We start from the raw sequence: 14682 nt of genomic DNA, 5'->3' as shown, positions 1-14682 counted from the left end.
GTCTAAAACTTGGACAAACTTCTATAGATGTGTGGTGGAGAGTATATTGATTAGCTGCATCACAGCTTGGTATAGAAACACCAATGCCCTTGATTGGAAAATCCTACAGAAAGTAATGTATATGGCCCAGTCCTTTATGGGTAAAGCCCTCCCAGCCATTGAACACATTTGCATGAAAGGTTGTTGCTGGAAAGCAGCATGCATTGTTGGTGATCCCCACCATCCAGATCATGCTCTCTTCTCGTGTGTCATCAGGAAGAAGGAACCTTAGGACCCGCACCACCAGGTTTAGGAACAATTACCACCCTTCAACCATCAGGTTCTTGAATGAAGGAGATAACCTCACTCAACTTCACTTGTTCTTGGTGGAGAATAGAGCCGTACCTGTGATGGAACTGACTGTGTCCACCACTAGCCTCTTGTGTTTCTGTGTGTACCAGGTGGTAATGCAAGCAGGCAGGATGCTTTCCACTACATTTGTGAGGTTTCGGTCTTCAGTGATATGCAGAACCTCTTTAGACATCGTTAGAAAGTAAAGACCTTCATTCATTGGAAGCATTGAATGCTTATTTGCTCTTTACAGCACTGGTTCATTCCCACTGCTATCTGTAAGGAGTTTGTACATTTTGCCTGTGACTGTGTAGATTACTCCCTCCATTCCGCTTGCAATGATAAGTGCCATACCTGCCCCTATACCTCCTCCCTCACTACCAGTCAGGGCACCAAACAGTCCTGCCAGGTGAGGCGCCACTACCTGCTGGGGTCTTCTACTGTATCCAGTGCTCCAGGTGTATCCTCCTGTATATTGGTGAGACCTGACAAAGATTGGGAGACAGTTTTGCCAAGTACCTTTACTCCATCAACCAAAAAAAGGATCTCCCTGTAGCAATCCATTTCCATTCCTTTTCCACCATGTCATTTCATGGCCTCTCCTGCAGCAAAGGGGCCACGTTCAGGTTGGAGGAGTAATACATTATATTCCATCTGGGTAGCCTTGAAACTGATGACATGAACATTGATTTCTCGAACTTATGATAATTGCAACACCCCCCCCCCCCCACCACCACCACCACCATTCCCCATTCCTGTTTCCCTCTCTGAATTTATCTTCTTACCTGCCCATCACCTCCCTCTGGTGCTCCTCCCTATTCCCTTTATCAGATTCCCCCTCCCCCAGGCCTTTTTATCTCCTTCGCCAATCAATTTCCCAGCTCTTTATTTCACTCCCTCCCCCTCTCCCGGTTTCACCTATCACCTGCCATCATGTACTACTTCCTCCCCTCCTCCCACCTTCTTACTCTGACTTCTCCCGTATCTGTTCTGAAGAAGGGTCTTGGTTTGAAACGTCAACCATTTACTCTTTTCCATAGATGCTGCCTGGCCTACTAAGTTCCTCCAGCATTCTGCGTTGTTGCTTCGGACTTCTAGCATCTGCACATTCTTTTGTGTTTCATATATCAGCGGTCCCCAACCACTGGGCTGTGGACCAGTGCCAGGCTGCAAAGCATGTGCTACTAGGCCGCGAGGAAACGATATGATTTGGCGATATGAAATGATATGAGTCAGCTGCACCTTTCCTCATTCCTTGTCACGCACTGTTGAACTTGAAATAACCTACCAAATACACAAAACCTAAAATAACACTAACATATGGTAAAAGCAGGAATGATATGATAAATACACAGCCTATATAAACTAGAAATAATGTATGTACAGTGTAGTTTCACTTAACAGAATCGGGAAGATTAAGCCAAAACCAATTTGTAGGGAAAAATCGGCACGTACACACATGCGCACACAGGTGCCCACGCAAGGCTTCATGGTAGTCTTTCTCATTAGCATTTGATGTAGCAGTAGCATTTGATGGCTACTTTTGCCCCTTATTTGGGAGTGAGAAAGTTGGCAACCCTACTTGAACACCCCCCGGTCGGCCGGTCCGCAAGAATATTGTCAATATTAAACCAGTCCGCGGTGCAAAAAAGGTTGGGGACCCCTGTCATATATGAGTCTCTATTGTGGACTATAAAGGGGACAGGGAGAAGGGAATTTTGGTTAGAAAAAGAGAGAGTGGTGGTAGTGGGAAGCACCAGAGGGTCATTCTGTAATAAGCAAAAACCCAATTGTTTGGAATCAAATGACCTTGCCCGGTGACTGAGGGCTGGGTGTGTCTCCTCTAACATCCTCCCCTGGTGCTCCACTCTTGGCATTCCCAACATCCTTTGCTCCTGCCAGATTTATAAATTCGCTGTCTACTCTACATTGACAAGTGCAGTACTGTGCAAAAGTCTTAGCATCCATTATAAGATTTTTGCATGGTGTTTTGTGTGTGTGTAAACACACACACACACACACACACACACAATATATAAAATCAGTTCAATAAAGTAGTGTAAAAAGCAGGGAAAAAATAGTGAGATAGTGTTCCTGGGCTCATTATCCATTGAGAAATCTGATGGTGGATCTGAAACATTGGGTGTTGATCTTCAGGCTCCTTTGCCTCCTCTCTGATGGTAGTAATGAGAAGAGGGTATTTCCTGGATAATGGGGGTCCACTTCGTCATACTGTCATTGTGAAACATAATATTCATGTTTCATACTGACAGTACGCACATGTATACATTCGTTAGTCCATTTTACTTTGCATTTCTGCAGAAACCATTGTCAATCCATTGCATTTAGCCTGTGATTAATTGTTCTTTTGTTCCAGGCTGGATTTCGATGATGATGACGATGGTGAAGGAAGCAGCAAGTTCCCCAGGTTGGTGCAACTCTGCATTTATTCTTTAAACTATTAAATTTTACTATGGCCATCTCATTTGCTTTCTCCGATCCACGATGGTGGTAGTTGAAGGCGGGGAGAAGGGATTGGACGGAACTATAAAACTTCTGATTTCTTACTACTGCCCCAAATGGTCAGAACTGCACTGCGACTGTTGATGTAGAGAAACTGCCATTCAGTGTATGATGTAAGTAAAACCAGAAAATTCTCAGAGACGCTCAACAGATCAGGCAGTGTCTGTGGAAGGTGAAATTATTAACAGAAATAAGCAGTGCAGTAGTGTACTGGTTAGCGTAACACTGTTACAGCGCCAACAACCTGGGTTGAATTCCCGCTACTGTTTGTAACGAGTATGTACATTCTCCCTGTGACCATGTGGGTTTCCTTGATGTGCTCCAGTTTCCTGCCAAATTCCAAAGACGTGCGGGTTATTATGTTAATTGATCACATTGATGTAATTGGGCAGTGTGGTCTTTTGGGGCTAGAAAGGCCTGTTACCCTGTTGTATCTAAATACATAAAACTTGGGGTCCTAGGCTCTTGAAATGAGCGGAGACACTTTAGGTTTAAGTAGCAGAAAGTCAGGGGGATTTGAATTGGGTAGAGTATGTCTGATAAGATGGGACCAATACTTAAAGTTCAGGCACAGGGCAGGTACCTGAAGGAATGCCCTCTTTTTCCTGGCTGAGTGCAGTGCCAACAGCACTCGCAACGCTTGAAACCACTCAGAACATAGCAGACCACTTGATTTGTCCACTATAGTAAACATTTATTCCCCGAGCCACTGGAGTGGCAGCAGGTTGTACCCCTTACATTCAGAGAATGAGGTTTTTGCAAAACAAGAACTTCTGTTTCTTTTGCAAGCTGAAAGTTTGGATGAGCAGTTCGGATGGATGATTGTCTGTCAAAGGTAGTTGGGATGTAGAAGGTGTTAACTTCTTGTGGGCTTTCTATCCAGGTGCGATGATGATCAAGGGCCCAATGACAAAGAGAGATTTGCAAGGTAATGGTGACTTCCTTATGAGCTTTTGTGGGGGTGGGGGGGGGTCATCATTTGAATAATAAATTACATGGAAATAATAAGTACAACAATAAATATGGCGTGCATAAAAGCAATGAAATATTGCAAACTGAATTGGTGCTGGTTTACTATAGTCACCTGTACTCAGATGCAGTAGAAAGCTTGGTTTGCATTCTGTTCATACAGATCAGATTATTCCACAGTGCATCAAGGGAATACAAGGTAAAACAATAACAATGCAGAATAAAGTGTAACAGCTACAGAGAAATGCTAAATTGACAATATTGAAAGAGGTTGCAGAACTTGCCAGCTTTGCCGGGAAGGAGATATGAGAGAGGTGATCGGTTCAGGAGTCCGACAGCAGTGGGGAAGAAGCTGTTCTTGAGCCTGGACATCCAGACTTTTGAGCTCCTCTATCTTCTCTCAGAAGGTAGAAGGAGAAAAAGGGAATGGCCTGGGTGGCAGGCAACCCTGACGATGCTGTTACAGTTAATGCAATTTGAAGACGGACTGGATGGGAGGAAGTGAGGAGCCTGTGAAGGACTGGGCAGTGTAGGTTCTGATGGTCCATCTCTGAGCAGTTTCCACACCAGTCTGAAATGCAGCCAAGCCGGATACTTCCTATTGTGAGTATGTAGAAATTTAACAAAATTCTTGTGGACATGCTGAATCTTCCTAGATGCCAAGAAAGCACATACATTTGATCGCCATGCCAGTGTGGAAGTACTGGAGAGCCTGCCAGTGATATTGATACCTGGCAGGTTGTTTTCACCCGGTTGTAACAGATTTCAGGCACTGTATAGACTGTTATCGTGCCTTGTGAGCTTGTGAAAAGTTCTGCAGACATGCAAATCATTGAAATAAAAGTGTGAATTTAGAACATTTTCAGCAATTTTGGGTGTGCTGGCCTGGAGAGGTGCTTCATAAAATTACCCCAGGAATGAAAGGTTTAATTTATGAAGAGCATTTAATGCCTTTGGCCTGTACTAGCTGGAAATCTGAAGAATGGTGTGAGGGATGGGTATCACATTGAAGTCTATTTGGATAGTGAAAGGCTTGGATACAGTGAATATGGAGAGGATGTTTCAATAGTGGGAGAGTCTAGGAGCCAAGGGAACAGCGTCAGAATACAGGAATGTCCCTTTAGAACAGAGATGAGGAGGAAATTCTTTAGCCAGATGGTGGTGATCCTGTGGAATTCATTGCCACAGACATGTAGAGGCCAAGTCCGAGTTTATTTACAACAGAGTTTGATACGATTCTGTTTGGTGAGGGGGTTAAGATTTACAGAGAGAATGGGTTTATGTGGGGCGGGGGAAGAGAAAAGAGTCATGATTGCATTGTGGTGCAAACTCTGGGCTGATTGGTCTAATTCTGCTACTGTGTCTTATGGTTTTGTAAGTTGATCATTGTCTTTTGTTTTCGGTCTCTGATTTTTCTGGTTCCTGCTCTCCAGGGAAAACCACAGTGAGATCGAACGACGCCGGCGGAACAAGATGACGGCGTACATCACGGAGCTATCAGACATGGTGCCCACCTGCAGCGCCCTGGCCCGTAAGCCAGACAAGCTGACGATCCTGCGCATGGCCGTGTCCCACATGAAGTCGCTGCGGGGAACAGGCAACACCTCAGTCGATGGCACTTACAAACCCTCCTTCCTCACGGACCAGGTAGGTGGGCTGATGGGTAAGGGTGGTAGCAGCATGTCAGTCCTTGTTGCCTGCATCTGTGGAGCACCTATCCTTCCCATTCACTCTCTGACCTGCTTTAAGAAGAACATTATCACTCTGGTATTCAAGAAAAACAAGATACCGTACTGTAACTACTGCCCAGTGGTTCTAAACTCTGCTATCGTGAAGTGCTTCCAAAGGGTAGTCATGCCGCACATCAACTCCATCCTTCCTTGACCCTTTGCAATTAGCCTATCTTCTTCCCCCGCCATCGAGTAGAAGATACAGCAGCCTGAAGCAATGTACACTAGGCTTGAGGATAAGGTGGATCCTTGACCTCTGCACTCTACCTCGTTATGGCCTTGAACTTTATCGTTTACCCACGCAGCACTTTTTCGGTAGCTTTTACATTTATTCCACATTGTTTTTGTTTTTATCTTAAGTTACCTCAACGTGCTGTGTAATAATTTGATCTGTATAAACAGTATGCAAGACCAGCTTTTCACTGTATCTTGGTGCATGTGACAATAATTAATACCACTACTTTAGTAGATACAAGGTTTCCAATCTGGGTTTCAGTAGAATAAACATAATTAACTTTCCAAGCAACCACAAGTGGGGAACAAAACTCTTTCGCTGATCCAAAATGTTAACTGGATTCTCTTTCTGTAGATGCTGCTATGCTGACTGAGGACTCTGGTAGCATTTACATTTTGGTTTCAGATTCCAGCACTCGGTTTTCAAAACTTTCATAATTTTCCCAGCGGTTGTGATAGTTTGGTAACAGCTATAGTGTGCAGTACAGGTTGAAAATATGGTGCTGCGTCATAACCATGTAGATTGTGAAATCACGAGTCTATCTAATAACATAAGAAATAGGAGCAGGAGACAGCCATCTGACACATCAAGCCTCCTCCATGGCTGACTAAACTGTGGTCTCTGCTCCACCTATCTGTCTTTTCCCCAGAACCCTTAATTCCCCTGTTATGCAAAAATCTGTCTATCTGTATCTTAAACTGTATCTTATTCTATCAGGGTACCATTCACCAGTCGTAACAGTGGGGTAGAAACTCGTGCCTGCTTCCAGGCCTTTGTATCTTCTGCTCAATGGGAGAGAGGAGAAGAGAGAATGTCCGGGGAGGGAGAGGTATTTGATTGTGCTGGCTGCTTTACTGAGGCAACAAGAAGTGTAGCCAGAATCCATAGAAGGGAGGCTGGTTTATATGATCTGCAGAGTTGTGTCCACAACTCTCTGCCTTTTCTGATGGTCTTTGTGATGTTTTGTAACTTTAAAACATAAAACCAGGCTGCAATAATAAGACAGGAGTTCAAAATGATGCGAGTCTTAGTTAATGTTGCTTTAAGTAATGCAAGTATCATGTGGTAGAGTCATGTATGCAATTCATGCTTTTTTTTACATACAACCATAATTCATTATATAAGCAACAAAGAATGCTTAATCAAACAATATATTTACAAGATTACTCGAATATTACTGATGCACGGGAGTCATGGACGGAGTAATTGCCATACCAAGCTGTTATGCATCCAGATAGGATGCGTCCTATAGTGCATCGATTATAAATTGGTAGTGGTTGAGGGGGCAGGCCTGATTTTGGCCTTCTGGAAGCAAGAGAGAGTCGTATTGAGTTGAGACTTGACCATCCAGGGCACTTACCCTGCAGGTTTGGAGAGCCGGTATAGTTCAGAGGATAGTGTTTAATGAGGTATTTCTCTTTCCTTATTCACCCAAGGAGCTGAAACACCTGATCCTGGAAGCAGCGGATGGATTCCTCTTCGTGGTGGCGTGCGAGACAGGAAAGATAATCTACGTGTCAGACTCGGTCACCCCAGTCCTCAATCAGCCTCAGTCAGAGTGGTTCGGCAACACCCTGTACAGCCAGGTCCACCCGGATGACGTGGAGAAGCTGCGGGAACAGCTCTCCACCAATGAGAATGCGATGACAGGTAAATGCAGGTGACTGGGCACCGTTCTGTCACTTCCGACTGCCTTGCCCTGTGCCTCTATTGCTGAACCTGGTTAGTGTCAGTCAGCTGTTCCTTCGTTCCGTAAACTGGTTTATTATTGTCATGTGTACCAAGGAAAGGTGACAAGCTTGTTTTGCATGCCGTCCATACAGATCACTTCCTTGTAACAGTGCATTGAAGTAGTGCAGGGCAAAACAATGCCAGAATGCAGAATAAAGTGCTATAGTTATTGAAAATGGGCAGTGTAGGCAGAAAACAAGTTGCAAGGCAATAACAAGGTACGTTGTGAGGTCAGGAGTCCGTTCTCATGGGGTAGCTCAGTAAGACAATGATCACAGTTCAATAAGACATAGGAGCATAATTAGGCCATTCAGCCCATTGATTCTGTTCCTTCATTCCATAATGACTGATTTGTTATATCTCTCAACCCCATTCTCCTGCCTTCTCCCTTGAAACCCCGACTAATCAGGAACCCATCAACCTCTGCTTTAAATATACCCAATGACTTGTTTTCCACAGCTGTCTTTGGCAATGAATTCTACAAATTCACCACCCTTTGGCTCAATAAATTCCTCCTCATCTCTGTTCAAAATGAATGTCCTTCTCTTCTAACTTCTTCTCTGTTACAAGACTCAGTGGGAAGAAGCTGTCGGAGCCTAGTGATGTGCACTTTCAGGCTTTTTTAATCTTCTGCCTGAAGTTCAAAGTAAATGTATTATCAAAGTATATACATATACATCACCATATACGATCATGAGATTTATTTTCTTGTAATGAAAGAAGCACACTAGTTTGTACAAAGATGGGCAAACAACCAATATGCAAAATATGTTTTGTGCAAAATCAAAAGAAAAAAAACCAAAATAATAATTAAGAATCAGAATCAGGTTTATTATCACTGGCATGTGATGTGAAATTTGTTAACTTTAGCAGCAGCAGCAATACATAATTTAGCAGAGAGAGAAAAATAAATAAAATAAAACATAATAAATAAACAAGTAAATCAATTATGTGTATTGAATAGATTTTAAAACAATGTGGAAAAACAGAAACACTATTTTTTTAAAAAGTGAGGTAGTGTCCAAAGCTTCAATGTCTATTTAGGAATCGGATGGCAGGGAAGAAGCTGTTCCAGAATCGCTGAGTGTGTGCCTTCAGGCTTCTGTATCTCTTACTTGATGGTAACAGTGAGAAAAGGGCATGTCCTGGGTGCTGGAGATCCTTAATAATGGACGCTACCTTTCTGAGACAAGCCTTTCTGAAAGAAGTAATGAATATTCAGAAGATGAGTTGTAGAGTCCTGTAACTGAATGTCCGAGGAGGGTGGGATGTTTGATTATGTTGACTACTTTACTGAGGCAGAGAGTGACAAGTATAGACAGAGTGTCTAGAACTGAGGTTGGTTTCCCTGATGTGTCCACAACTGTCTGTAGTTTCTTGTGGTCATGGGCAGAGCAGATACCATTCCAAGCCATGATGCACCCAACCCAGATGGGTTGCTTTCTGTGATGCATGGATGAATTGGTGAAGGTCAAAGGAGATATGCCAATTTCATAGCCTCCTGAGGAAGTAGAGGTGTTATTAGAGCTTTACTGGCAGTGGCGTTGATGTGGTTGGGTCAAAGCAGGCTACTGATGATTATTCTTAGGAACTTGGAACTCTCAACCTCAGCACTACTGATGTAGGTAGGAGCGTCTGCACTACCCCACTTGCTGAAATTAATGGCCTGCTCTTTTTTTTTGTTGACATTGAGGGAGAGGTTGTTGTCACGACACTATGTCCTTAAGCTCTTTATCTCCTTCCTCTACGCAGTCTCATCATTATTCGAGATGTGGCACCTTCAAATGTAAAGTTAGGGCAGAATCTGGCTACACAGACAAGTTTGCTTCTGTTATTACTGCTACAATACAGACTGTGTCCAAAGATCAAGAGGAATGTGCATCTTAAGGGTGCGGTTTTAACGTAGTAAAACACTCCTCTGGAGCAACTATCACATACTGTTTTACTTATGACTCACAATGATATTGACTGGTGGTTGCGTTACTGAATTACTCAATTCGAGCCCTGAATAATGATCCTATTATAACGGCCAGGAAACTTATGGAAAATGAGTGCTGGAATCCAAAACCAAAATGGAAATGCTGCCAGAATTTTCAGCCAGTCCAACAGCATCTGCAGAAAGAGAATCCAGTTAACTACTTGGACCTGCTAGGCCGGTTCATTTCCAGAGATATTGGTTGTCTGACTGAGTTGTTCTGGTAATTCTGCTTTTGGTTAAGTATGTTTACACTACTGAAACACAAATTGGAATTTGTTTAATATTGTCACATGTGCCTCGCTACAGTGAAAAGCTTATCTTGCATACTATTCATAAAGGTCAAATCATTACACAGGGTATTGAAATAGAATAAAGTAAAACATTAATATGCAGAATAAAGTGTAAAAGTTACTGAAAAAGTACAGTACAGGTAAATAACAACATGCAGGATCATAATGAGGTAGGTTGTGTGGCCAATTTTATCGTACAGGAGGTCCATTCAAGAGTGTGATTAAAACTGTGGGATAGAAACTGTCTTTGAGCTTGGTGGTATGTGCTTTCAGGCATTTTTGTGCCGTCTGCCTGATGGGAGAGGAGAGAAGAGAACATCCAGGGTGGGTGGTGTCTTTGATTATGCTGGCTGCTTTACTGAGGCAGCGACAAGTGTAGATAGAGTCCATAGAAAGGAGGGTGATTACTGTGATGTACTGAGCTGTCTCTCTCTCTTTGCGGTTCCTTGCATTCATGTGCAGAGAAGTTGCAGCAGCAAGCCATGATGCATCGATTAAAAATTGGTAAGAGTTGACAGAGATGAAGTACAGGTTAATTGTTTCATAAAATTTGTTTTTAGTGAAGGGAATCTGCTTTCTTTCCCAGTCGTTGGTACGTATGACTGCGACCCCAAGGTGTTTGATTCTTAAGTACCATTTGGAATAGAACATAAAAGAATGGGAGCAGAGTGGGTCCATTTGGGTAACCAGGCCTCGATAAGCTTGAGACTGCCTCATCTCAGGCAGAACCCCATAATGTTCCACATTGGCCTTTATCAACCATGGTATTGAGTTTAAGAGCCAAGAGGTAATGTTGCAGCTAAATAGGACCCTGGTCAGATCCCACTTGGAGTACTGTGCTCGGTTCTGGTCACCTCACTACAGGAAGGCTGTGGAAACCATAGAAAGGGTGCAGAGGAGAATTACAAGGATGTTGCCTGGATTGGGGAGCATGCCTTATGAGAATAGGTTGAGTGAAGTCAACCTTTTCTCCTTGGAGCGACGGAGGATGAGAGGTGACCTGATAGAGGTGTACAAGATGATGAGAGGCATTGACCGTGTGGATAGTCAGAGGCTTTTTCCCAGAGCTAAAATGGCTAGCATGAGAGGTGGTTGGAAGTAGGCACAAAGGAGATGTCAGGGGTAACTTTTTTTATGCAGAGAGTGGTGAGTGTGTGGAATGGGTTGCCAGCAGCGGTGGTGGAGGCAGATACGATAGGGTCTTTTAAGAGACTCCTTGATAGGTACATGGGGCTTAGAAAAATAGAGGGCTATGGGTAACCCTAGGTAATTTCTAAGGTAAGGACATGTTCGGCATAGCTTTGTAGGCCGAAGGGCCTGTATTGTGCTGTAGGTTTTCTATGTTTCTATGTGTTACAGTTGTACAAGATGTTGGTGACGCTGCCCCTGGAGTGTCGTGTACTGTTTTGGTCACCCTGTTATAGTGAAGATGTCATTAAGTTTGAAAGAGTGGAGAGAAGATGTACGAGAATGTTGCTTGGACTTGAGAGCCTGAGTTATAAGGAGAGGTTGGGCAAAGTGGGACTGAAGGGATGACCCTCAAGGTATATAAAGTGTTGAGGGCATAGAGTGCATATATGCTACTCTGCAGCCCCTGTTGGGTAAAGGGAAGAGGTACACTCACCCTTGACCCCAGAGCATTGTAGAATCTGGAATAGGGTTGACGAATGAATAAAATAGATGGCATTAGTTTAGTTGGGTGCTTGAGCATTGGTGTGGAATTTATAGGTTAAAGAACTGGTTTCCAAGCTGAGCAATTGTAATTATAGACTGGGAAGCTGCAGGTGGGGGATGACTGTGAAGCTGAAATTGAGGAACTCAGAGATCTCAAGAGATTTTTGGGGCTGTGGGAGGTCAGAGGGAGGTAGGTATACCACGGAGAGCATTCTAACTGGTTGCATCACTGTCTGGTGTGGAGGGGCCACTGCACAGGATCGGAAAAGACTGCAGAATGTTCTAAACTCAACCAGCTCCATCATGGGCATTGAGAACACCTTGAAAACACGATGCTTCAAAAAGGTGGCATCCATCATTAAGGATTGCTGCCATCAGGGAGAAGGTACAGGAGCCTGAAGATACACGGTCAATGTTTCAGGAACAGCTTCTTCTCTGCTATCAAATTTCTGAATGGGCAATGAACACATGTACATGATCTCACTATTTTCCTCCTTTTTTTTAAACTTTAATTTTAATTATATATATTTTTGTAATTTTTGTATTCATATTATGTATTGCACTACACTGCCGTCACAAAACTACATATTTCTCAACGTATGCCAGTGATGTTAAATCTGATTCTGAGGTAGTGGGACCCAGCAAGGGTTTAGTAGCATAGATAATTTCAAAAGGCACGTAACGGTCAGTGTTGCTCAGATGACACTGAGTGATGGTTGAATTGGACATGAATTAGCCAAGTAGCTCTGAAATTCAAGCTGAATGTTGGAGAAGACTGGAAAAGTTCTGTTAACAAGTTGGGATTAATTGTTTATTTTGTTGGGCGGGACAGGTCGAATTTTGGATCTGAAAACTGGCACTGTGAAGAAGGAAGGCCAGCAGTCCTCCATGAGGATGTGTATGGGCTCTCGCCGTTCGTTCATCTGCAGAGTCAGGTCAGTGAAGTGAATAGAGGGAGCCTCGAGCCACTTTCCTGCTTATTGACTGTCTTTCACCCTCGCCAAACTGGAGAGGGCTCCTGACCAGCTTTCCGCAGCTGGCTCTGCCAGTCCTCTGGGAAGTAGAAGGCTTTGTGGGCGGGAGAGCTTGTGCTTTAGGGAGAAGTCAGTGTGTTGCAAAACTTCAAACCAGCAGCACCAAGAGAAGTGAAAACTCTGATAGATCCGTGTGATTTTGCTGCTGGACTAGCGGGTTTTCTAGACTGTTGGAAGTTATTTTTATTGATCTCCCAACAGACCATGGGATATTTTCAGATGTTAGGTAGCATCATTTCAAATTTTCCAGTGAACCTGGTAGGTTTTAAAGAACTGGGGTTCTGGTGGGAAGGGAGTAGAGGAAGGGAACCAGGGTCCCATGGGTGAGGCAGGGAGGGAAGTACAGCAGATATTCTCCAGTGAGCCAGAATGCTGAACCATCAGGATTTCTGAATCATCATGTGCTTGAATCTGGAGCCAGAATCAAACTGCTACAGGAACTTGGTGGATCGAGCAGCATCCGTGAGTGGGGTGAAAACGCAGGTGACATTAGAAATCCTGATGCAGAGTCTCAACCTGAAATATCCACCATCCTTTTCCCTACACGGATACTTTGACTCACTGAGTTCCTGCAGAGGTTTGTTGCTCTGTACGTAGACAGGGAATTCTTTCTCATGTGCACAGTTTGGTCGAAGGATAAGAATACAGACGTGAGCAAGAGTAGACTACATGGCCTGTCAAATTAATCTTTTACCTTGCAGCTGCCTTCTAGTATTATGCCCATGTCACCCACAGGATTGCCTTGTGATGATATCCTTCTGCATTGATTAAGAGTGTGTGTGTTTATTTAAATTGGTGCTTTTACCTTTGTTTCAGATGTGGAAATGCCAGTGTGGATTCTGGGTCCATGAGTAGGCTTACCTACCTGAGGAACCGATACAGGTACTCCTTGCCAGGCAGCAGTGCCCTCTCCATCTTGCCCCACCTCTGCAGTGTGCCTATTGTATTCCCACTGTTCATCTTGGCCCATCCCCATCGGCGTGAACCCCACATTTCGACGGTACTCTGGCTAAAGGAATTTCTCCCAAATCCTGTGCCAGATTTTCCAGCAATTCGTCTTGTAGTGATAGCCCAACATCTAGACCCTCCCATAAATACCTATGCCCTCTACTTTTTAAAGCTAGCTATGATTTTCAACACAGTGGTGCTAGAAAGTTTGTGAACTATAGAATTTTCTCTGTTTCTGCATAAATATGACCTAAAATGTGATCAGATCTTCACCTAAGTCCTAAAACCAATAAAAAGAACCCAATTAAATAAATAACACAAAATTATACTTGCTCATTTATTGAGAAAAATGATCCAATATTACATGTATTTGTTGGAAAAAGTATGTGAACCTTTGCTTTCAGTAACTGGTGTGACCCCCTTGTATAGCAGTAACTTCAACCAAACGTTTCTGGTAACTGTTGATCAGTACTACACATTGGCTTGGAGGAATTTTAGGCCATTCTTCCTTACAAAACTGCTTCAACTCTGGGATGTTGGTGGACTTCCTTGCATGAACTGCTTGTTTCAGGTCCTTCCGCAACATTGTCTTTTGGATTATTGTCTTGTTGCATTATCCAACTTCTATTAAGTTTCAGGTGACGGACTGCTACCCTTATATTATCCTGTAAAATGTCTTGATGCAACTTTGAATTCATTGTTCCCACAATGGTTGCAAGCTGTCCAGGCCCTGAGGCAGTAAACCATGATGTTGCTTCCACCATGCTTCACAGTTGTGATGAGTTTTTGGTGTTGGTGTGCAGTGCCCTTTTTCCTCCAAACATAGCAATGTGCAGTTCTACCAAAAAGTTCAACTTTTGTCTCATCTGTCCACAGAACATAGTCTCAGAAATGTTTTAGAACATCCAGGTGGTCTTTTGCAAACTTGAGACGTGCAAACCTGTTTTTTTTTTAGGGCAGTGGTTTCCCCCGTGGTGTCCTTCCATAAACACCATTCTTGTTCAGTGTTTTTCTTATAGTGGACACATGAACAGGGACTTCAGCAAGTTCTTAAGATTTCTGCAGGTCCTTTTGCTGCTACCTTTGGGTTCTTTTTCATCTCCTTCAGAATTGCACATTGTACTCTTGGTGTAATCTTTGCAGGACGTCCACTCCTAGGGAGAGTAGCAACAGTACTGAGCTTCTTCCATTTGTAGACAGTTTCTCTTACTGTGGACTGATGAACACTTATATCTCTAGA

General features: G+C 43.4%; 1 protein-coding gene across 4 annotated transcripts in view; it reads left to right on the top strand.

Moving 5' to 3' along the window:
* LOC134342960 (aryl hydrocarbon receptor nuclear translocator-like) overlaps window positions 1–14682 on the top strand; it is an 87699-nt gene that overhangs the window by 20051 nt on the left and 52966 nt on the right. For all 4 annotated transcript variants that reach the window (XM_063041706.1, XM_063041705.1, XM_063041703.1 and 1 more), the window contains exons 3-8: window positions 2708–2758; window positions 3737–3781; window positions 5256–5469; window positions 7224–7437; window positions 12293–12395; window positions 13311–13376. In XM_063041706.1, coding sequence (XP_062897776.1) covers window positions 2708–2758; window positions 3737–3781; window positions 5256–5469; window positions 7224–7437; window positions 12293–12395; window positions 13311–13376 — 693 coding nt within the window. The remainder of the gene's footprint in view (window positions 1–2707; window positions 2759–3736; window positions 3782–5255; window positions 5470–7223; window positions 7438–12292; window positions 12396–13310; window positions 13377–14682) is intronic.

The sequence above is a fragment of the Mobula hypostoma genome, chromosome 2 (genome assembly GCF_963921235.1).
Source record: "Mobula hypostoma chromosome 2, sMobHyp1.1, whole genome shotgun sequence".
Lineage (NCBI taxonomy): Eukaryota > Metazoa > Chordata > Chondrichthyes > Myliobatiformes > Myliobatidae > Mobula > Mobula hypostoma.
This window is presented reverse-complemented; position numbering and strand designations above follow the sequence as displayed.